The following is a 22,448-nucleotide window of genomic DNA, read 5'->3' on the forward strand; positions in this document are numbered from 1 at the left end:
CAAGAATGTTTATTTCCTCATAACGTACCATCTGCTGTTTTGATAGATCAAGGAAAGTGCATTCAGTCTCCTCAGAGCATTCAGCCATTATCGTTATTGCCAATTACCAAGTTGCCATGTACAATGTGCTATTTCCAACAGGAACAGGTGTCCAGTAAGTAGTCTGCATGTTGTTTAGGTAGTTCTTTTCATGTGCCAAACGAGTAAAACAAACTCAAATTAACTTAGGGACAAATTAAGAGGGGCAGCCCCCCAAAAAGGAAGGGGGGACGGCCCAAACAGAAACCAAAGTCCAAAGGAAACTTAAATTATTGATTAAACTTTTCAGGGAATTCAGCTGAAGAAAGCTGGCTGAAGTTCATTAGCTATTGTGCACAGCATCACCTTTGAAGCATAGGTGAGGGGTTCATCATTTTCTTTGCCATGTCCCATCAGTATGAAAATTGCATTGAACATTACACAAAAATGATGGTACATTGGACCAGAGAACAGGGTGAGCAGGTTAGAAATAACAAGAGAATTTTACTGACCTGCACAAGATGAGATCATGGCATAGCAGAGAGGGTGGTAAAACCACATCCTGTCCTTGAGTAATTTTATTGATATTTGGTACAGGATCAAACAGGCAATCTACCATAAGGAAGCCAATTTCAATCTGTAAATACAGTCCATTTTATCAGCCAATGGGATTTTGTGGATGGTGGATCAACGTCCTGTTTTGTGGGAAGGCAACTAGCTAAATGTAGACAGCCTCCAACAGGAGTCAGGTGGAGTGTTCTTTTCAGTGAAGAGGGGGTTGCAGGCAGGGAAGGCAGCCCCCACAGACCCAACACTTACCTGAGAGAGGTTTCCCCTCCATCAGTAGCAGTTCTATTTTTAAAATTACCTTCGACTTACTTGTGAAATGCAGCAAATCTCCAGACTGCCTCAGTAGATGGTACTGATGCTCCTGAGGCTGGCAGTTCTCAGGACAGGTGGCAGCTACACAACTAGCTGCCGCCCATAAAATTGAGGGTGGACGATTGCTGGTTGGCCATCCGTACTTGTTGCCCACATGTATTTCCAGCCCATTTTGGGACCTCACCAGTTTTGGCAAAATCAAGCCAAGTCTTTTGATTAGGCACTTTACAGCTTTCTGATTTCATAATTGAGTTCAACAATTTCAGATCATAACTTCTCCCCCAGTATTTTGTATCCTTTTTGTTCGCTGGTTTTGGTTTTTCTCTTTTGCTTTTCTCTGTTGCTTCTGGGCAACTGTTATTCATGATTCTGCCATTCACACATTTATCGCACCTTTCACAACTGCTAGACATCACAGACAAAGTTCTGACAAAAGGTCATCTAGACTTGAAATGTTGGCTCTGTTCTCTCTCCACAGATGCTGTCAGACCTGCTGAGATTTTCCAGCACTTTCTGCATTTGTTTCAGATTCCAGCATTCACAATATTTTGCTTTCATATTATTACAGATGATTGTGTAGCCACCGTTGTAATGTAACAGATATGGTAGCTCATTTGCGCACAGCAAACTCCCACAAACAACAATGCAAGAATGACTGGCTAATCTGTTTTCTTTGGGATGTTGATCAGGACACCGAGAATAACACAAGCAAAATATTGTAAATTTTGGAAATTTGAAATTACTACAAGAAATAATGGAAACACTCAGCATCTTTTCTGATATTCTGTTGAAAGGTCATTGACCTAATACATTAACTTCTATGTTTCTCCACATAGATGCTGCCTGACCTGCAAAGTATTTTCAACATTTTCTGTCTTTAGTACAGAATTTATCTTCTTCCTTGTCGGAAAAGTTAGGAATTTGCATGCCAGTGCTAACTGCAGCCAACTAGGCTGCAAAACATAGTTGCAATTTGCCGATAGCCTTGGCAGTAGTGATGCCATTTTGGTTGCAAAATGGTAACTGTGCCATGTGTGAACACTTTTAGCATAGTCTGCACCAGATGCCACTTTGATGAGGTTGTTACCATGAGTGTTAGGAACATGCTTTGGAAGTATGCAGAGTAAGCAGATTATGATTTCAATCAGAATGACTGATTTAGTGCTGATGCTGCCAATTTTGACTTCATTACTCCAGTTAATGTCCTCTCTTAATGTCATACAGGTGAACATGCATTCAGCAGTAGGATGGAACCCAAACCTCTACACCATCCACTTCATCAATGCTGTTTAAAGGCATCATGAATGACTTTAAAGTTAGTTCTGATTAATACCTATTGGTTTTAGCTGCATATACAGCAGTGCTGTGAGTTTTCTACTAAAGTTGATAGTTTGTTGGGTGTACCGTTTTCCATAAGAAAAAGCCTTGGTTCTGACATCAAGGATTCTGTTTAGGCCATTTGTTCCAAGCCATGGGTTGCTGCAGTTAACATCCAAATCAGTCTAACAGAGTCTGAGGAAAGGTGCCACCGAGGAGGACAAAGTGCTCACTGAGGCAGGGGATAAGAGATCACAAGAGGATTATCCATCCAAGGTCTTCAGGAAACAATTCTCTACCTCAATCTCAATGAGGAAGTGCAATGTTTGAATAGGTCAAAGAGAAGAAGGTAGAGTGTGTACTGGTGGAAGGGCAGAAGTGGGAGGATAAGGCAATGTCATCCTGTGTGTGGGCAGAAGATTCGTGTTCCATTGAGTCTCTGTCACTTCCCAGGGGTTGCACCTCAGAAATCCTAGTAATCTGCTGGAGGACAGACTTCTCTGTGACTTCCCAAGACAGCAGCAGTCTGAGCCTGCATGGCAATAAACTAGGTTTAGATTACTTTAATCTGACCTTCCACCGCAAAAGTCAAACATGGAATGTCCTCTGTTTGTGCTACCATGGAGTAAGAGTCAGTGTCCATCAAACACTGCATTATGTTTGGGGCTGCAAGTCTCCTCATAGCTTTGGTCGCCATTTTCACACAGGTAAGGATAGGCTCCAAGCTTTGCACAAAGATCTGTGCTAAGTTGGTATGGGCATCCTGCATGCTTCTTGACAGCGATAGTTGGCTCTCTGGCATGCCTACCAATGCACCAAGCATTTAATTGCGCACAGCACATCAGCATTTTCCTGCATACTGCCCCATCAAAGTCCTCATGTGAGTCCTCTGCAGCAGAACCTGTGTCTAACCTCACTTGCTGTATAGCTGCCACGTACACCACCTTTATCCCCTGCCCTGGCTGCATGGGCCACTCATGCCAATGGTTCACCACATGCAGATCTTGCCTTGATGCTATATCGAAAGCATGTGCTTTGAAATAAGTATTTGAACTAGTGGCTGCGATTGAGTTTAAGTAACAGTACTTCATTATCATCAGTTTCTTGTTTCTCTTGAACTTCACACTCCTAATCACCATCTGAACAAGTGTCATTTTTTGTGTATCTGAAAAAAGAAAGAATTGGGAAGTGATGAGGGTAAATAAGAGGTCCAAAATTGCAACCTCTGCAACTTGAAAATCAAGAAAGATTCAGATGATTGAAAAGGAGGATTAGGTAGGAACATACCATTATCTTCAAAAGTTTAAGTCCTGCTATCAACCGTAGCCTTAGTTGTTGCTGCTCCAATGCCGGCAATCACTGATTCCTTCACCTGGGCAAGGCATTCAGCCATGCCAGTATACTGCCGGTTAGCTGCTGCTGCCTGCAGTATTTGCCTACATGTCCTGAAAGATAGGGAAGTACATCAGTACAATGCAATTTGTTCGAGTAATGTTGCATGATTGAATAGCTAGCAGCATTTGTAAGCTGTGAGATGTGGCTGTGAGGCTACAGCAATGTTAACTGTGAGAGGTTGAGGCATTGCTATGTATGGGAGATATGAGTCCTGGTTGATAGAGATTGTTGGTGGGTGAGTGATGGAGGAATTGATGAATAGAGCAGCGTGTAAGGCTAGTGGTTAATTTGAAAGGATATGATATTTAAAAATGCAATGACTTATTGTGACCACTTATGTGAGATCATTGAACTTACAGCATTGAAACCAGGTCCTTGGTATTACAATTGACCATGGTGGATATCTGCTCTTAATGTCTTTGCAGTGTTCGTGTAGAGCAACTACTGATCTTTTGCAAATAGAGGTCTTATCTCCTGTCCCAATCCTGCACCAAGGTTTCCAGTCAGAAAACACTGGAACCCACTTGCTGCTCTTTTGCACCATTAGTCAGTCTTCTTCTTGCTCAGAATAGTTTTCCCAGCCCCTTCCAGCATCTGCTGAAGACTTCCCTTGAAGAGATATGCTGTTGCATCTCTTTAAGCATTTCCCTTTACGTGCTGGACTGGGTGCTACTACTATTTAAATTAGCAGGTTTGCATGAGGTTTGCATACTGCCTACATCAGAAGGAATGGGTGTGGGTTATTCACACATTGCCTCATCCAGTTTGTCCCTCCTAATCCATTAACTTTTCCATCTACATTCTGCTCCTTTGTACTCATGCCTAATTTTTTGAAAATATTATTGAACAGATGAATATGTATAATTAGATTGGCACTGTATGGATTTCTCACATTTTGTGAAGCACATTTGTAGACTTTCAATGCGAATTTCCACAGATGTTCATCTGCTCGTTTGTTGCAACTTCATCAGAGTAGTTGCGGAACTATGGATACATGGCGTAAACACCATTTATACATAGTGTCAGGTTTTCATTAGCTCTTCCTCCAATGCTGTAATGGACAAATTCACCTGCTAAATTTTGAATCTGGACATCCGGCATAAATATAAACTGCTTAATTTCAATTTATTTAGTGAGAATACTGATTGCTTGCAAATAATTTTTCAGTACTATTCCAACTTATGCCTCTTAGCATTGGGTTTTATTACTTGTAAACATGGAGAAGCAATGTCTGTACTGGAGTGAGGCTGTCTTGTACCACTGAGTGAGGAATGTAACAATTAGTCGATAATCACATTTTGTAGTAATTAAGTTATTTAATCATTGAATCATCATAGAATCCCCCATGCAGAAGGAAGCCAATCAGCCCATTGAGTCCACATTGACTCCCTGACAAAGCATCTTAACCAGATTCACATCCCCATGTATGTACCTTGATATTCTGCCTAAACTGCACATCACTCAGGGGCAATTTAGCATGACCAAGCCATCTAAACTGCACATCTTTAGATACTAGAAGGAAACTGGAGTACTCGGAGGAAATTCACGCAGATACGGAGAGAACACGCAAACTCCACACAGAGGGCTGGATTTTCCGGCCATTTTTGCCCCAAGACCAGAAAATCCCACCCAAAGTCAATGGACTTTTGCATACTCTGTGGGTGCTCAGACAGTCAGAAAGCTCCACCCAGACAGTCACCCAAAGCCAGAATTGAACCGAGGTCCCTGACAGCAATGCTAACCACTGTGCTACCATGCCTGGGGAGAGGAGAGGAGTGGGAGACAGTTAGTTAGATGGCTATCAGGTGGCTCAGATTAACACCAACTGCACATTTTAATTCCAGTTTCAGCTGAGGTAGACTTGGGACCTGGAGCCTCGCCCTGTGCCTGAGAAGGGAAGGCAATGGTAAACCACCATCAACAAAAAGCTGTCATGAAGATACCTCAGAATGAGCCATAAGTCGACAATGAGTCGAGGACCTGCCTTCAAGCAAACATGGAATGGAAAGTTATTGAAAACTGATGTTAATATATTTTCCCCATTTTTGCAACTGTCCATACATCAGCCTTTTGATGCACTATATTTGAAAGTAAATAAGCATCTTCAAGATTAAAGTTTACAAAATATTTACAGGTCTAAAATTTAAAGACATTGTTTTTTAGTTGCATGTATATAAAGGGTTGGTTTAAAGAATACATACCTTAAAGATGGTTGACTCCAGTTTTGGCTAAGCAGGTCAAAGACTGGTAAACTTGCTTCCAGCAGCATTCTGATAAATCCAGAATGGTTTCTTTTAGCAGATTTCAAGTCAAAAGTAGTCCCATGAGTTTGTAACAAAGCTAATAAACAGATTTCTTCAGGTAATTTATCTGCATAGACTAAAAATATATTTTACTTAATTCTTTAATCAAAGTACTTCCCGGGCACAGGAACAGACACTGAAGGCAGGTTTTAAGACTTTAGAAAAACCAGCAGCACACTCATTTTAGTGATTAAGTAGCATTCAGCGTTACCATGAAGAGCAGCATAAATGCACCCTCTTCCACAGTGCTTTAAAAATACTGTAAAAAAATTATTTCAGGTGCAATACATGTTCTTCGGGTCAACTTTACAAATAACACCACAAAGAAAGAGCTTTTGTCAGCAGAAACCTGGTATGAGCACAGTCATCTCCTTGGCAGCAAATTATATCCATCGCACTTGCATAAAATTGAGAAAAAGAAAAATCCAGAAAGCACAGATAACAGACGATTACTATTCATGTGAAGTTTTCTCTCTTATGACTAATAAAATGACTGTGTTGCAAAACTGGCCAACATTCAGGCTAAAGAGACTGTGAAACAGACTGTTTCCGCCCTATGGCCTCGGTTTTCTTCCCTGCAAAATGTTAGTTATTTTGCTTGGCTCACTGCCAGTTTTAAATATCTTGCTGTGTACAGTATTGATTCAGCATAATTTTTTTAGCTATCCCTTTGCACTAAAGGTAAACTAGGATCGAAATAGTGCATATCAACAACAAAAAAAAGAGTACCATGTTATCATGGCTTGAAAGCACATTTTTTCCCTTGTAGTTAGCTGACAGTCCAGGTTGTGTCAATTAGTGATTCTTTAGTCTGGACACTATAAACCACTAGCTGTAGTTCAGTGCTATAGCTATGAGTTTCAAATTTCAGCCAGCTTACTTTCTGAACATAGTGTTTCTAAAAAAAACTGTCACCTTAGCAACAAGGAATCCTGACCCAACAGACAGTAAGAGCTTTGATCTCAATCTATCGCTCTCCATGAGACAATGTTACACAATTAAGAATTAAGCAGAAGTCAGAGGAGCAGTCTTGAAATAGCTTTGAAGTCGAACTACTAGCTGTCTCATGAGCCATTAAAAGCCAAAATAAGAAACCAACACTATTTTGTGCTATCTATAAAATAATTATAAATCAACTTATGCAGCTCTAATTCTATCTGTCCTGATTAGCCTAAGGCAGTCTTGCCTAGTGAAAAAAAAAACTAAGCTTGAGTTGTCAAACCTTCTCACCATCAAAATCTATACCAATGTTCCATTCTGGGTTCAGACTGGCTAAAGACTCTTTTAAGATTCATTAATGACCCAAATAACGCAAAATTAGGATTTGTGTATTCTTTTAATAAAATTGAATTAATTTAAAAATATATATTTTCTTTGCCTATTAGGGTTAGATACATATATCTGTTTGTTTAATTTATTTTCTTCTTACTGTACATTTTATCTTCTACCTATTAATAAAAAATAAAATTGCAGGTTTGTTCTAAAAATTTTTGCAAAGCCATTCAACTTGTTTTATTAGTAATACTGTACCTTTCATTATTTCTCTGATGGCCAGAGCAGTAGTAAGGGCATTATAATTGACCTTCGTGTTCTTGGACTAGGGGCTGACAAAAAGGCAGGATTTCCTAACCTTGATTGATAATCAGTGACCACCACAGCAAAATATATATGTGTTTTGTGGACGTCTGATGAAGACATGATGAAACTTGGCAACGATATACTCCATAATTCCAAAGTCTGCCAACACTCACTGTCTAGTCTCATACTTGAAGAATGGCCACTTGGGTAAGGTTACCAGAAATCTGCCAGCATCTGAAGAATTATGAATCACCACCTTCAAGAAAGGAAGAATTGGAAAGAAACAATATCTTTGGTTTTAGTTTTAAAAATGTACCACAAAACGCATGTAATGCTCAAGTTTAAACTTCTGATTGGTCCTAGTGGATTTGGGGCTTGCACAACATTCTGGCCAAATTTGTGCTGATCAACCAAATTTAAATAGTACATTACTTAAAAACACTTTTGTGCATACCATCAACTTAGTAACTTAGTCATACTACTCACCTCATGCTCATTTTGGGTGATGATCGAAAGGAATCTTGAAAATGTACAGAGCAGACGCTCAATCGCAATAATTAATTTTTAAAGTTAGGGTTATGGTAAGACAACTGAGGCAGAAGTTTGTCTTTGACAACAGATACCTTTGGAAGTCAACAGGTGTCCTATTTTATAAGACTGTTGTATGGACCACCCATCTCTGTAAAAAGTCTGACAACACCAGGTTTTAGTCCAACCTATTTATTTGATAATATACTCACTAGCTTTCGGGGTTACCCCCTTCGTCAGGGGGTAACCCCGAAAGCTAGTGAGTATATTATCAAATAAATAGGTTGGACTAAAACCTGGTGTTGTCAGACTTTTTACTGTGTTTACGCCAGTCCAACGCCGGCATACCCACATCATGGCCACCCATCTCTACCATAGTGAAATCTAGACTGTTTATCGATGTCACATTAAGATCCTTGAGAGTTTCCTTTATGGTGCTTTTGACAAAACCTGGAAATCAAATGGGAGGAATGTCAAACTAATGTCAGCATCCCACATGAAACTGCATCTATCAGGATTGAAACCCTACTCCTGTGGAACCAACTCTGGTGGATGGCCCATTGCATCCAAATTCCCATCTCCCCACAGGCTCTCTTCTACCAGCTTTCTGTTGGCCTACACTCTAAGGGCAGCCAAGGGAAGAGGTATAAGTATACGCTTAAGGCTGTCCTAAAGCATGGAGGCATTAACACCACTGAGGGAGAGGAGAAGGTTGTGGACCACACAGCATGGCTTCATCTGGTCCATCAAGGCACAAGCCACTTTGAGGCTCAGCAACTTGACAGTGAGGCAGAATGGCAATAGTGGCAATAGAGGAAGGAGAGGAAAGCCAACCCACACTGAAAATTCCATTCCCCTGCACAACAACATGCCCCCATTATGGAAGAACTTGTGGATCCAGAGTTGGGCCCCTACATCTCTGAAGACTCACCAAGCCTGACAGATGTCACCCTCGTTTCAAGGAACCACCACTGCCACTGCTGAAGGCAGAAGGTTGATATCATTCACAAATTGTTTTATATATATATATATAGCTAAATATATATATTTAATTTTTATTGGTCTTTTTACTTCTTTGATCTCAATGTGCATAATTCATCCATGTAGCCATGGAAACTGCACAAAACAAAGCATTGTCTGAAATATTTTCATATTTGAGTGGACATCCAAGAATTGTAGCTATTTAATATCCTGCTTGAATGGAATTCAATACATGAATCTGGCCAGACAGGGCACCATAGATTGAAAACCCTATGACATTTAGGCTTTAAGTTAATTATTGCGATTGAATATCTGCTCTATATGTTTTCAACATTCCTTTCGATCATCACCCAAAATGAACATGAGGTGAGTAGTATGACTAAGTTACCAAGTTGATGGTATGCACAAAGGTGTTTTTAAGTAACGTACTATTTAAATTTGGTTGATCAGCACAAATTTGGCCAAAATGCTGTGCAAGCCCCAAATCCACTAGGTCCAATCAGAAGTTTTAAGAACATAAGAACATAAGAACATAAGAAATAGGAGCAGGAGTAGGCCATCTAGCCAAGTCCCTGGACAAAATCTTACTGTTGAATCAACAAGTTACTTTCCCAAATGATTATCAGTTCCTGCAGGCAAAATTCTCAAAAAGCTGAAAAACAGCTCACAAGCAAGCCAAATAAATTAACCAGCGAATTACCAGACGGGAGCAGATAATCACTTCAGAAAAGATTCTACAATCTGCTCCTGCTCATGATTGCTGTGACTGATTTAGAACTGGTGAATAGGGCATCACAGCAGTTGGAAGGAACTTTGGAGCTAAAATAAGTGCAGAACCTCAATCAACATGTTTAAGTAGATATTTAGTCATTTCATGTGGGCGTGTTGGATGATGAAAGTAAGTTTTGATTCAAAGTGGCAATGGGTAAATTTTTTTAAAGTGAATTGGCAATGTCGACCTGACTTTCAGTGTCTAGCTACTCATTTTTTGGTGGTAAAAGCAGAGCTCCAAAATGTACAGATGACTCAAAACCTAATCTAACAATCAAAAGGCTATATTTCCAATTTTATTTTCTATAAGCTCTTGCATTTTGAATTATAAAACCAAAGACAATTAGGCCATAAAATTAATAATTCAGCTTTAAATTCCTTATTACTTTTTGTCAGTCTATGCAGACTTATCTCAGACTCCTATCTATTGACTGCAGCTCCAAACTCATCTCCAAACTCCATGGCCTAGGGCTCAGCTCCTCCCTCTGCGATTGGCTTATAGACTTCTTAACCACTATCAGTATGGATAGGTAATGACACCTCCTCCATTATTATTCTTAACACCAGTGCCATACAAGTTGTGTCCTCAGCCCCTTACTATACTCCTTATACATTTATCACTGTGTGGCCAAATTCCATTCCAACTCCATTTTCAAGTTTGCTGGTGACACAACCATGGTGGGTCAGATCTCAAACAACAATGAGAGAGTATAGGAAAGAGATAGAGAATCAGGTGAAATGGTGCAATGACAATCTCTTCCTCAACGTCAACAAAACGAAGCAGATAATCATCGGCTTCAGGAAATGTAGTGAAGGACGTGCCCCTGTCTACAGTAATGCTGATGGAATGGAAATGGTCAAGAGCTTCAAGTTCCTAGGTATGCAGATCAACAACAATCATCCTGGTCCCTCTACACTGACGGTATATTCAAGAAAGCCCAACAACACCTCTACTTTCTCAGAAAGCTAAGGAAATTCAGCATGTCCACTACAACTCCCACTAATTTTTACAGATGCATCATAGCAAACATCCTTTATGGATGTATCACAGCTTGGTATGGCTCCTGCTCTGCCCAAGACTGCAAGAAACTACAAAGGGTTGTGAACGAAGCCCAGTCCATCACACAAACTAGCCTCTCATCCATTGCCTCCGTCTACACTTCCCACTCTCTCAGAAAAATTGTCAGCACAATCAAGGATCTCACTCACCTTGAACATACTCTCTTCTATCTTCTCCCATCAGGAAAAAGATATAAAAGTCTGAGAACATGTACAAATGACTCAAGAACAGCTTCTTCCCTGTTGCCATCAGACTTTTGAATGGTCTTATCATATATATTAAGCTGATCTTTCTCTTCACCATGTCCGTAACTGCAAAATTATATTCTGCACCCTCTCCTTTATTTCTCCCCTATGTACTCTGTGAATGGCATGTTTTGCCTGTATAGCACACAAGAAACTATACTTTTCACTGTATCCCAATACATGTGACAATAATAAATCAAATCAAATCAGTGATAATCTTAGTCTATTAAATAAACAGGTAATTTATTTCAGTAAATAAATCATTTCATTGAAAGGTTATTTCCTAACATGTTTGCTGAATTCAACGTTTGCATTTTTTAACATTTGAATGTAGTGGTAGAGCAAAATTATAAAATTTTGTGAAAGCCCAGTAATAAACAAATTATGAGTGAGACCAACATTCTGCTTTTGTCAACATATTTATCTTAAGAAACTAAAATCAAATCTAAACAGCTTTGAAATAGAAAGTGATTTTCCGTACACATATGCAGAAAGGTAATGGAAATCACTTTTGACAAACATACTGGAGTTTTTTGGGGACCTAACCAGTAGAAAAGATAAGGGTGAACCAGTGGATGTAGTGTATTTAGATTTTCAGAAAGCTTTTGATAAAGTTCCATCTAAGAAGTATACAAAACTAAAGCACATGTGATTGGGGGTAATATCTTAGCATGGATTGAGAATTGATTAGCACACAGGAAACCAAGAATAGAAATAAATGTTTTTTTTTTCAAATGCAGGCAGTGACTAGTGGGATCCAGCAGGATCAGTGTTTGGGCCCCAGCTGTTCATGATATACATCATTGATTTGGATGACAGAACCAAAAGTAATATTTCCAAGTTTGCTGGTGACATGAACCTTGGTAGGAATTTGAATGCTGAGGAGGATATTAAAAAGGTTTGTTGAATCATCATAGAATATCTACAGTGTAGCAGGCCCATTGAGCCTGATCCCATAATAATCCCACTCAGGCCCTTTCCCCATAACCCACATATTTATCCTGCTAATCCACCTGACACCAAGGGGCAATTTATCATGGCCAATCAACTGAACTTGTACATCTGTGGATTATGGGAGGAGATCGGAACACCCAGAGGAAATCTACCCAGACACATGGAAAAGTGCAAACTTCACACAGACAGTCACTCAAGGTCAGAATTGAACCAAAGCCCTTGGTGTTGTGAAGCAGCTGTGTTAACCATAGTTCCACTGCGCCATTAGACAAATTGAGTGAGTGGCAAAAAGGTGCCAGGTGCAGTATAATGTGGATAAATATAAAGTTATCCATTTTGGATGAAGAAACAGAATGGCAGAGTATTATTTAAATGGTGATAAATGGGGAAATATTGATGTACAAAGGGACCTGGGTGTCACTGTAAGCAAGCAAGTACAGCAAACAGTTAGGAAGACAGTGGTATGTTGGCCTTCATTCAAGAGGACTTGAGTTTAGTAATAAGGATGTCATACTGTAGCTGTACAGGACATTGGTGAGACCCCACCTCAAGTACTTTGTACAGCATTGGTCTTGTTATCTAAGAAAGGATACACTTGCCATCGAGACAGTGCAGTGAAGGTTCACAAAGCTGATTTCTGGGATAGCAGGATCGTCATATAAAGGAAGAGATTGGTCTCCTGAGCCTATATTCACTGGAATTTAGAAGAATGAGAAGGGGTTTAATTGAACTGTATAAACTTTTGATAGGGCTGGACAGACTGGATGCAGGAATATTGTTTCCTCTGGCTGGGGGGGGTCTAGAACAAGGGATTACAGTTTCAGGATGCAGGATAGACCATTTAGGATTAAGATGAGAAGTAACTTCTTCATTCAGAGGGTGGTGAACCTGTGGAATTGTCTGTAAGACCATAAGACATAGGAGCAGAATTAGGCCACTTGTCCCATTGAGCCTGTTCTGCCATTCAATTGTGGCTGATATTTTTCTCATCCCCATTCTCCTGCTTTTTCCCCATAATCCCTGATCCCCTTATTAATCAAGAACCAGTGTATCTCTGTCTTAAAGATGCTCAATGACCTGGCCACTATAGTCTTCTGCGGCAAAGAGTTGCGCAGATTCACCACTCTCTGGCTGAAGAAATTCCTCCTCGTCTCTGTTTTAAGGGATCATCCCTTTAGTCTGAGGATGTGCCCTCTGGTTCTAGTTTTTCCTAATAGTGGAAACGTTCTTCCAACTCCACTCTATCCAGGCCTCGTAGTATCCTGTACGTTTTAATAAGATCCCCCCTCATCCTTCTAAACTCCAACGAGTATTGACCCAGAGTCCTCAATCATTCCTCACATGACAAACTCCTAATTTGAGGGACTATTCTTGCAAAACTCCTCTGGACCCTTTCCAAGGTCAGCACATTCTTCCTTAGATACGGGACCCAAAACTGCTTACAATACTCCAAATGGTGTCTGACCAGAGATTTAAACAGCTCTTGTGTTCCTGCTCTTGTATTCTAACCATCTTGACATGAATGCTAATATTGCATTTGCCTTCCTAACTGCCGACTGAAACTGCACGTTAACCTTAACAGAATCTTGAACAAGGCCTCCCAAGTTCCTTTGTGCTTCTGATTTCCTAAGCATTTCCCCATTTCGAAAATAGTCTATTCCTCCTTCCAAAGTGCATAACCTCACACACTTTTCCACATTGTATTCCAACTGCCAATTCTTGGCCCACTCTCCTAGCCTGTCCAAGCCCTTCTGCAGCCTCCCTGCTTCCTCAGCGCTACCTGTCCCTCTACATATCTTTGTATCATCTGCAAACTTAGCAACAGTGCCTTCAGTTCCTTCTTCCAAATCGTTAATGTATATTGTGAAAGGTTGTGGTTCCAGCACCAACCCGAGGAACACCACTAGTCATCAACTGCCATCTTGAGAAAGACCCTTTTATCCCCACCCTCTGCCTTCTGCCAGTCAGCCAATCCTCCATCCATGCCAGGATCATACCCTTAAACCATGGCCTCTTAACTTAATTAACAGTCTCCTCTGCGGCATCTTGTTACAGGCCTTTTGGAAATCTAAATAAATCACATCCACTGGTTCTCCTTCATCTAACTTCCTTGTTACCTCGTTACAGAGCTCTAATTGATTTGTCAGACATGACCTCCCCTTGATGAAGCCGTGCTGACTCAGTTCTATTTTATCATTCATTTCCAAGTACTCTGCGATCTCATCTTTAATAATGGACTCTTGCCATTGACCAAAGTCAGGCTAACCGGCCTATAATTTCCCATCTGCTGCCTCCCTCACTTTTTAAACAGCAGTGTTACATTACCTATTTTCCAGTCCTCTAGGACCCTCCCTGCCTCCAGTGATTCCTGAAAGATCACCACTAATATCTCTATAATTTCCTCAGCTATCTTTTTTAGAACCCTGGGGTGTAGTCCATCGGGTCCAGATGATTTATCCCCCTTCAGAGCTTTCAGTCACCTTCTACCACAGAAGGCTGTGGAGACCAAATCACTAAATATACTTAAAAAGGAAATGGATAGATTCATAGGCACTAAAGTTATCAAGTGGAATGGAGAAAGTGCTGTAGTATGATGTTGGGATAGAGGATCTGCCATGGTCATATTGAATAGTGGAGCAGGCCTGAAGGGATGAATGGCCTACTCCTGCTCATATGTTCTATATTTCTATGTTTCTAAGAACATACAAACATTCATACATCATGTATGAACCAAAAACATGAATGGTTCAGTAAACATGCCAGCATTTTGAAAGTACTGTACTGAAATGTACCTGAGTGTAGTTCCTCAAAATCAACAATCTCAAGACAGAGGCTGTGCTGGAATTCAGGTCTCGTCAGATTTCAGGTTGGGCAGTTTGGGTCAGGCCAGGTCGGTTGGGATCAAGGGTCACTTAGCGCATACAAAATGACCAGCATGCAAGCGGTCAAGAATATTAACTAGTCAGGTGCCACACTGTGCCAATACATCTCCTAGCTGAACTGCCCAAGTAATCTAGTTATTGCTCACTTTACTCACTTAAAATTGATGCATGGCACATTCTAAAAATGTTCACTTTTCAGGCAACTCTAGTTTCTGGACAGCTAGATCTGAGACACTAGTACTACATTAAAATGTCACAATATGACAGTAGTGCAATTAACATTTCAAATTAGTTTATTTCTCATGAGATCAGAGGTGATATATATATTTTATAAATAAATTCCCATTTATACTGTTTGCCAAGTATATATTAGTCCCACCATTCCCAGATGTAAAAGTATAACACAAGTAAAAACAGAGGGTAAGTAAGAAGCACAAAATGGTCTTAGCTGTCACTGTTAGATTTAGAACTGTTATTATGTAAGGTATGATGGGATGTTTAACATATATTTTGAGAGAAAGCCCAGACAACCCTAAGCCAGATACACAAATTAAGACCATATGGGAACACACATTAGGTTACAGAAGAATGGAGTGCAATTTATTTGCTATGAGGTCACTGACTGGAAACAGTAACTAGGTTAATTATACATGATGAAATTTGGACACTAGGAATACATTTCTCAAAACTATTTATACTCCCAATTCTGTCACAAACACAAGGCTTGCATCTGCAGCATTTTCACAATCTCCACAGCAAGGAGTCAATGAAATCAAATCGCTGCAAGCCATACATTAAAACAATGGAAAATCGTATTCATTCATCCTACCCCTTAGGATTCACAGGAGGTATTATCCGCTTCTAAAAGTACCCTCATCCTCTGGAAATTCTGCAATAATATGAAAAATCCATCTCACAAAATACTGACATTGAATATTGGGGTTGATTTTGAAAGTCCTTGCCTGTGAGTATTGGAAGTGTAAGACTACCAACTCCACTATATCATTTCTTTAACACTAGGTTCCATTTTAAGATGGGCACGTCATTAGGAGTTGTAAGTTCCTTCTTTTGGGCATAAGACAATAGAACCGTTTTAATATGTAAATCAGGTTCATTTGATGGAAACAGAAGCTCAGTTGATGTTTTGTGTAGGAAAACGTTGGAATTTGTGTGGTGGAGGCTCTAATCAGTTTCATGTCAATGGAAAAGAAGATAACTCTTGAATCATTCTACAATTAATGTGTAAAACTTTTAAAATTTGTTGATGTTTAAACACATATTCCTGCTCAATGTCGCGGAAATAAACCTTGTAACCATTCAAGTGCACCAATGGTGCATCATTTCAATATACTTAAAAGTTATTGCACCAAGTTGATTTTCAAGTGTTGATAATAGCATGCAAAGAGTAAACTCTTGTGTAAATGATAAGGCTGAAGCATTGACTACAATCTTCAGCCAGAATTGCTGAATGGATGATCCATCCCAGCTTCCTCCAGTGGTCCCGAGCATCATAGATGTCAGTCTTCATCCAATTCGATTCACTCCACATGATATCAAGAAATGGCTGAAGGCATTGGATGCTGCAAAGGCAACATTTCCTGACAACATTCCAGCAATATTACTGAAGTCTTGTGTTCCAGAATTCACCATGTTCCTAGCTAAACTGTTCAGTAGAGCTGCAACAATGGCATCTACTCAGAAATGAGGAAAAATTGCTCTGTACAGGAAGTAACAGGACAAATCCAACCCAGCCAATTGCTTCCCCAGTTAGTCTGCTCTCAATCATCAGTAAGATGATGGAAGGGTTTTCAACAGCACTACTGAGCAGCACTTACTCAGCAATAATCTGCACACTGATGTTCAGTTTGCGTTCCAGCAAGGAACACTTAGTTCCTGATCTCAAAGGCCTTGGTTCAATCATGAATAAAAGAGCTGAACTCCAGAGATGAGGTGAGAATGACTGCCCTTGACATCAAAGCAACATTGGACCAATATGGCATCATGGAACCCTAGCAATACTGGAGTCAATGTGAATCAGGAAAAAACCCTCCACTGATTAGAGTCATACCTGACACAAATGGTTGCGGTGGTTGGAGGTCAATCATCTCAGCTCTAGGACATTACTGCAGGAGTTCCACGGAGTAGTGTCCAAGGCCCAGTGATATTCATCTGCTTCATCAATGACCTTCCTTCTATCATAAGTCAGAAGAGGGGATTTCGCTGATGCACAATGTTCAGCACCATTTGTGATTCCTCAGTTACTGAAGCAGTCCATGTTCAAATGCAACAAGATTTGTACAATATCGAGGCTTGGGCTGACAAGTGATAAGTGTCGCTTGCATCACACAAGTGCTAGGTAATGACCATCTCCAACAAGAAAAGACCTAACCATCACCCCTTGACATACAATGACATATCATTGATAAGTCCCTATCATCAATATCCTGGGGCTTACCACTGACTGGAAACTGAACTGGACTAGCCATAGCTCTGGCTACAAGAGCAGGTCAGAGGCTAGGATCCTTGCAGTGATTAACTCACTTGCTGACCCAAAGCCTATCTACCAACTGCAAGGCACAAGTCAGGAGCGTGATGGAATACTTCCCCCTTGCCTGGATGAGTGTAGCTCTAAAAACACTGAAAAAGCAATCTGATTGATTGATATATATGCACAAACAATCACGCCCTTCACCACCGATGAACAATGGCAGCAGTGTGCATCATCTATAAGATGCACTGCAGGAACTACCAAGGATCCTTAGTCAGCTCCTTCCAAACCCACGCTGCTAGCATCTAGAAGGACAAGGCAGCAGATAGCCAGAAATAATACCACCTTTAGGTTCCCCTCTAAGTCACTCATCATCCTTACCTGGAAATATATTGTCATTCCTTCACTGTCATTGAGTCAATTTCCCGGAAGTCCCTCCCTAACAGCACTGTGGATGTACCTACACCTCAGCAACTGCAGTAGTTAAAAAAGGCAGATCACCACCACCTTTTGAACAGCAATAGAGACGGGCAATAAATGTTGGCTTGGCCAGTGATACCCACATCCCATAAATACATTTAAGGAAAAAACTAGAAGGGCAAGGCAGTAGGTGCATGGGAACATCATCAAGTTCCCTTTTGAGCTGACATTGTTCTGATTTGCAACTATTTTATCGTTCCTTTACTGTTGCTGGGTCGAAAACCTGGTAATCCCTTCTGAACAGCACTGTGTGTATACCTAGATCAGATGGACTGTGGTTGTTCAAGAAGGCGGTTCACCAACACCTTTTAAAGGGAACTTAGGGTTTGGCAATAAATGCTGGCCTTTCTAGTGACCTTGAGTGAATAAGAAATATTGGGCTTGATCTTCCGAACATCAAGGTGAGGGGCATTTGTTTTTTATACTATACCAGAGATAGCTATCCATTGAATAGGGATGATAGTGGAAGTCTGAAACGTAGGAAGACAGCTGTTGGAATGTGCATCCTTGAGGCTGTGTAAAATATTCCATGCTTATGTATCTATAGATTGGAGAGGTGAACAGGTTGTACTGTTTTAGTTGGTCAGTGGTATGCTCTGGGGTATGTCATGAATCGTTATGATTAGAAGGATGCTGGCCAACATATTTGTACATTTAATTCCGTGTAGCACTGCTCAGCATCCACTTGTGAAGAACTTGTGTGTCTGTGCCCACTGTGAGGGTTCAACCCCATCTTGTCAGTTGTTTAATGATCAACTCCTCAGTGGGAGGGGGATGTAAGTAACTCCAAGAAGGCAGGGTAAACATTTGATCACTTAGCACCACAGAGAAGTCTTACTTCTATTCCCTGGGGGGCAGACTTTGTCTCACACTATTGCCTGGATGTCCCACACAGTGTTCCTCATTGTTCAGCATAGTTTGCGTGACGTTGCTTTGTGTAATATTGCTGTGATCAAATCTTGCCCCGTGCTTGTCTGCCAGTAAAAGTTCAAAACCAAATCAGCACTAACTGGTTGATTCAGCAATTCGATACCTGAGCCAAATAGGCTACAATATCCCAAAACACTGTTGGTGATTGACTAAAAAGCCTTGCTTATGAGTAAACCTAGAACAGAACAAAATTAGAGAATGCTATGTATATGCCTGTGCAAGCTCTATGAAATAACTGTTCATTTGTCTCATTTCCTGGCTTCTCTACATATCTTTTCAACATTTTTCTTTTCAAATTATCATCTAGACATTCAGGAGAAATCGATGGCTTTCCCTTGCTCTGTTTCCTGGAATTATGTTAGCTCAGAGGAAGGTCCAAACAGTGAACCTGCAGCCTGTCAAATGCAGCAATGAACTGTTGACTGAAGAACATGACACCAAACAATGCCTGGAAGCATTTGAATATGTAATGGTTAAGTGTTGTTGTCGTGTTAGTTGTTGAGATTATGTTATAGAGAACATGAATTCACATCAATATAGAAGGTGAAAAGCTGGTAGTAAAGGTCTGAATTTTGTCATTGAGTCAAGGGTCCTGCTGACAAACAGAAAGTGCGGGGCAGGGCTGACCCTTCGTCATCAGTCTGGAAGACCCAGGGCCACATGCTGCAGCAGCAATCAATTCATTGGCCACTGTCAAGGCAGCTGTCCCTATTACGGATGGCCATTCACACCCCCCCCCCCCACCACTCCTAGGAGCTGCTGGCCAAGAGGGCAAATCCTGGTGAGGGGTGGGGGGTAGATGTGGGGGTGGGGGGGCGGGGGGATGTTGGTTAATGCAGGCAGGATGCACTGTTGCTGCAGGAGAAGCTATTTGCTGTTATTGGGTTCCTCTGTGGAACAAAGAATGTCTGAATAGGTGTTCCCCTCCAAAGCCTGCTGGGAGGTGTTTCATGATGTGACAAGAGTCCCTGGCTGTTGGTAAGATGATAGCAGTATTAGAAAGAGACCCTTAATTGGCCACTTAAGTGGCCACCTGCCAACCATCTTCCCTGTCACTGGCAAGTTGGCATGGTGATGGGAAGAAGATGGCCATGCCTTTGCTCTCCATTTTATGGGTTACCACCCCCCTCTGCTCCCCACCCCTCCACCATCAATGCTCCTACTCTGCCTCCCAGCATCCCCAGAGGGCAGGAAAAATCCATCCCCATGATGCTATTGATTGGTTCATGATGTCCCTTAGGATAGGAAATCTGGTGTCCTTATCAGTCTGCTTACCTGTGACACTAATTCCACATACAAGCTGGCTGACTCTCAACTGCCTTCTGAAGTGGCTCGGGGAAACCATTCAATTCTCAGGGGAAATAGGAACCAATAAATGATAGCCTTTTCAATGGTGCTTACATGATTTATTATCACATGTATTAGTGTACAATGAAAAGTATTGTTTTTTTGCATGCTACACAGACAAAGCATACGTACATAGAGAAGAAAAGGAGGGAATGCAAAATTTAGTGTTAGGTTCATAGTTAAGGTGTAGAGAAAGAAAGGTCAATTTAATACAAGATAGATCCTCTTAAAAAGTTTGACGGCAGCAGGGTGCTAAGTCTGTAAGAGATTGAATTAAAGTATTGTTTGAGAGTTTTAAAGAGTTAGAGTAAAGTTTTAGAAGCATAGAATGAGAATAAAAGACAGAATTAGAAGAATGCTGGGCACAGCTTGCAAGAAGTCATCACGCTCTCGCGCCATCTTGAAAAAAAAATGATTTTTGAGCTTTTGAATCTTTTCATTCAGCTTAGCAGTTACTCTGGTTGTCTTAGTTTCAGGGCTTTCTGTCAAAGTCTTCTGTAAGTTTGACAACTATACCTGGACATTCAGTTCATTTTGGAATATTTCCTTCATAATCACTGAGTGCTCCTTGGACTCCTTCAAATTACTCATTACATTGTCAGTATGTTTTGTAGAATTCCCCTTAATCACTTTCAAAGTCTGGATTTTCTCTTTCATATTGTGCATCTCAATCTTCATGTTTTTCAGAATTAGACTAAAGTTCAAGAAGTCAATCAGTTTTAACTGTTAATTCAGCTTTCAAGCAACTGTTCTGATGCATCAGCAATTCTTTCTTCTGTTCCAAGCATTTTGCACAATGCTTACTAGAGACTTCTGATGCGTGAAGTTCATCAAGTTATAGCTGAAGATCTATCTTTGTCAAATGTATTTCTACGAGTTTGTCATTTAAGTGTTTCGATCCTCTTGCTCGACTTCCTGTGAACAACATTCCAATGTTCTCATCTGTTGTCCTTTGCCCTTTACCAAACTCGTCTCTTGTATGTGAAAGTTGGTTGTCTATGCTGAACAGCAGAGCATAATTCCTCTGCACTATCCTTCATGCTCACACTCTTTATTTCCACTTCTGTCAGTTGTTTCTGACACTTTTTAAATTTTTATCTCTTCACATACATCTTTGGAAATGTAATGTTTTCCCAAGTTCTCTTCCAAATATCTAATCACTTTCTTCAGCCGTGTGCTTTTTTCTTGCACCTCTTGGCTTCCACATGCAGCATAGAATATCCCACAGTCTTTTCGCTAATTGGTTCTCTAGTTCATTCAAGGCTGTAATTTCTTTGAATGTATTTTCTGTCTGCTGTTGTCCCTGCCTATATTTCTGGTTGTGTTCTCCCCATTCTTGCTTCAATTTTTCAAGAACAGAATTCACAGGTGTTATTTCTGTCTGGTACCTTTGCGATGATTTAGAAGTGGTTGCTCAAATCTCGGGTGGTTTCTTTCATTGAAGAATTTAGTTTTTCATGCGTTTTCATAAATATATAGTCAGTTTGAATTTTTTTTTACTTCAAATATTACAATTCACCATTGATTTGAACATTTTCAAACCCTTCTTAGGGTTTGTGTAAATTGGACTTCATCAGTTAACATTCCTTCATTCACACTTGTTCACTTGCTTCATTTATAACCATCTGTTCTGGCAATTCAGGTGATGTGTCGCAGTTTCCAAATAGATATATTTTTGGAAGTTCCAGAAAGCTCCTTGAATCTCTGGCACGCTGATGTAATCAAGTTGTTTAGAAATTCTCTTCTCAAGGTCGCCAAATGTTCCATTAAGTTTGGCCCTGGATAAATCCAAATTGTTTGAGATGAATGGAATTCTGATCCATGGTTAAAAATTGAAGAGTATAGGTTCTGCTTTAAGAGCTTTCTGAATTACAAGATGGTGTCACCATTCACTGGAGACAAAGGGATTTCCTGCACTTGCCAGTTTTGGCTACAATGACAATTGCACACTGCTTGAAAAAAAATCAACAATCGCTGCTAGATTGTCTGCCTACAGAGCTCTCTAGCTCAGCATATTACTTATGTTATAAATTTGTCAACTTCTGGCTTTTGCTTTCTCGCAGCTTAGTTTAGAAGTTGTGATTCTCCACAATTATTAAATTTTTTTTTCAATTTTGGAGCTAGTTTGGGGAACCTGCAGTTTTAAAAGATTGAGCTCACACCTGCTAGGTCTACCTGTTTTGTTGACTGGATTTAGAAATTGGACTTGCAATGGAGTCTTCTGTTGCAGTAAGGAATTTTAAATTTCTATCTCCAGTTTCCAAGCCTTTCTTTAGAACTTTTTCCTGG

General features: G+C 40.4%; 1 protein-coding gene across 7 annotated transcripts in view; it reads right to left on the reverse strand.

The window, feature by feature from the left end:
- aff3 (AF4/FMR2 family, member 3) overlaps nucleotides 1-22,448 on the reverse strand; it is a 258,978-nt gene that overhangs the window by 113,394 nt on the left and 123,136 nt on the right. For 2 of the 7 annotated variants that reach the window (XM_080197124.1, XM_080197123.1), the window contains exon 1: nucleotides 6,645-6,708. The exons of 3 other annotated variants lie outside the window; for them this stretch is intronic. Coding sequence is in view for 2 of the 4 variants with exons in the window: in XM_080197121.1 (XP_080053247.1) it covers nucleotides 5,814-5,881 (68 nt within the window). In the remaining 2 variants the exon portion in view is untranslated. Of the gene's footprint in view, nucleotides 1-5,813; nucleotides 5,889-6,644; nucleotides 6,709-22,448 lie in introns of those variants that run through there. 2 more of the 7 variants (XM_080197121.1, XM_080197119.1) reach the window with 1 other exon arrangement.

The sequence above is a fragment of the Carcharhinus amblyrhynchos genome, chromosome 10, assembly GCF_965287045.1.
Source record: "Carcharhinus amblyrhynchos chromosome 10, sCarAmb.v2.hapA, whole genome shotgun sequence".
NCBI lineage: Eukaryota > Metazoa > Chordata > Chondrichthyes > Carcharhiniformes > Carcharhinidae > Carcharhinus > Carcharhinus amblyrhynchos.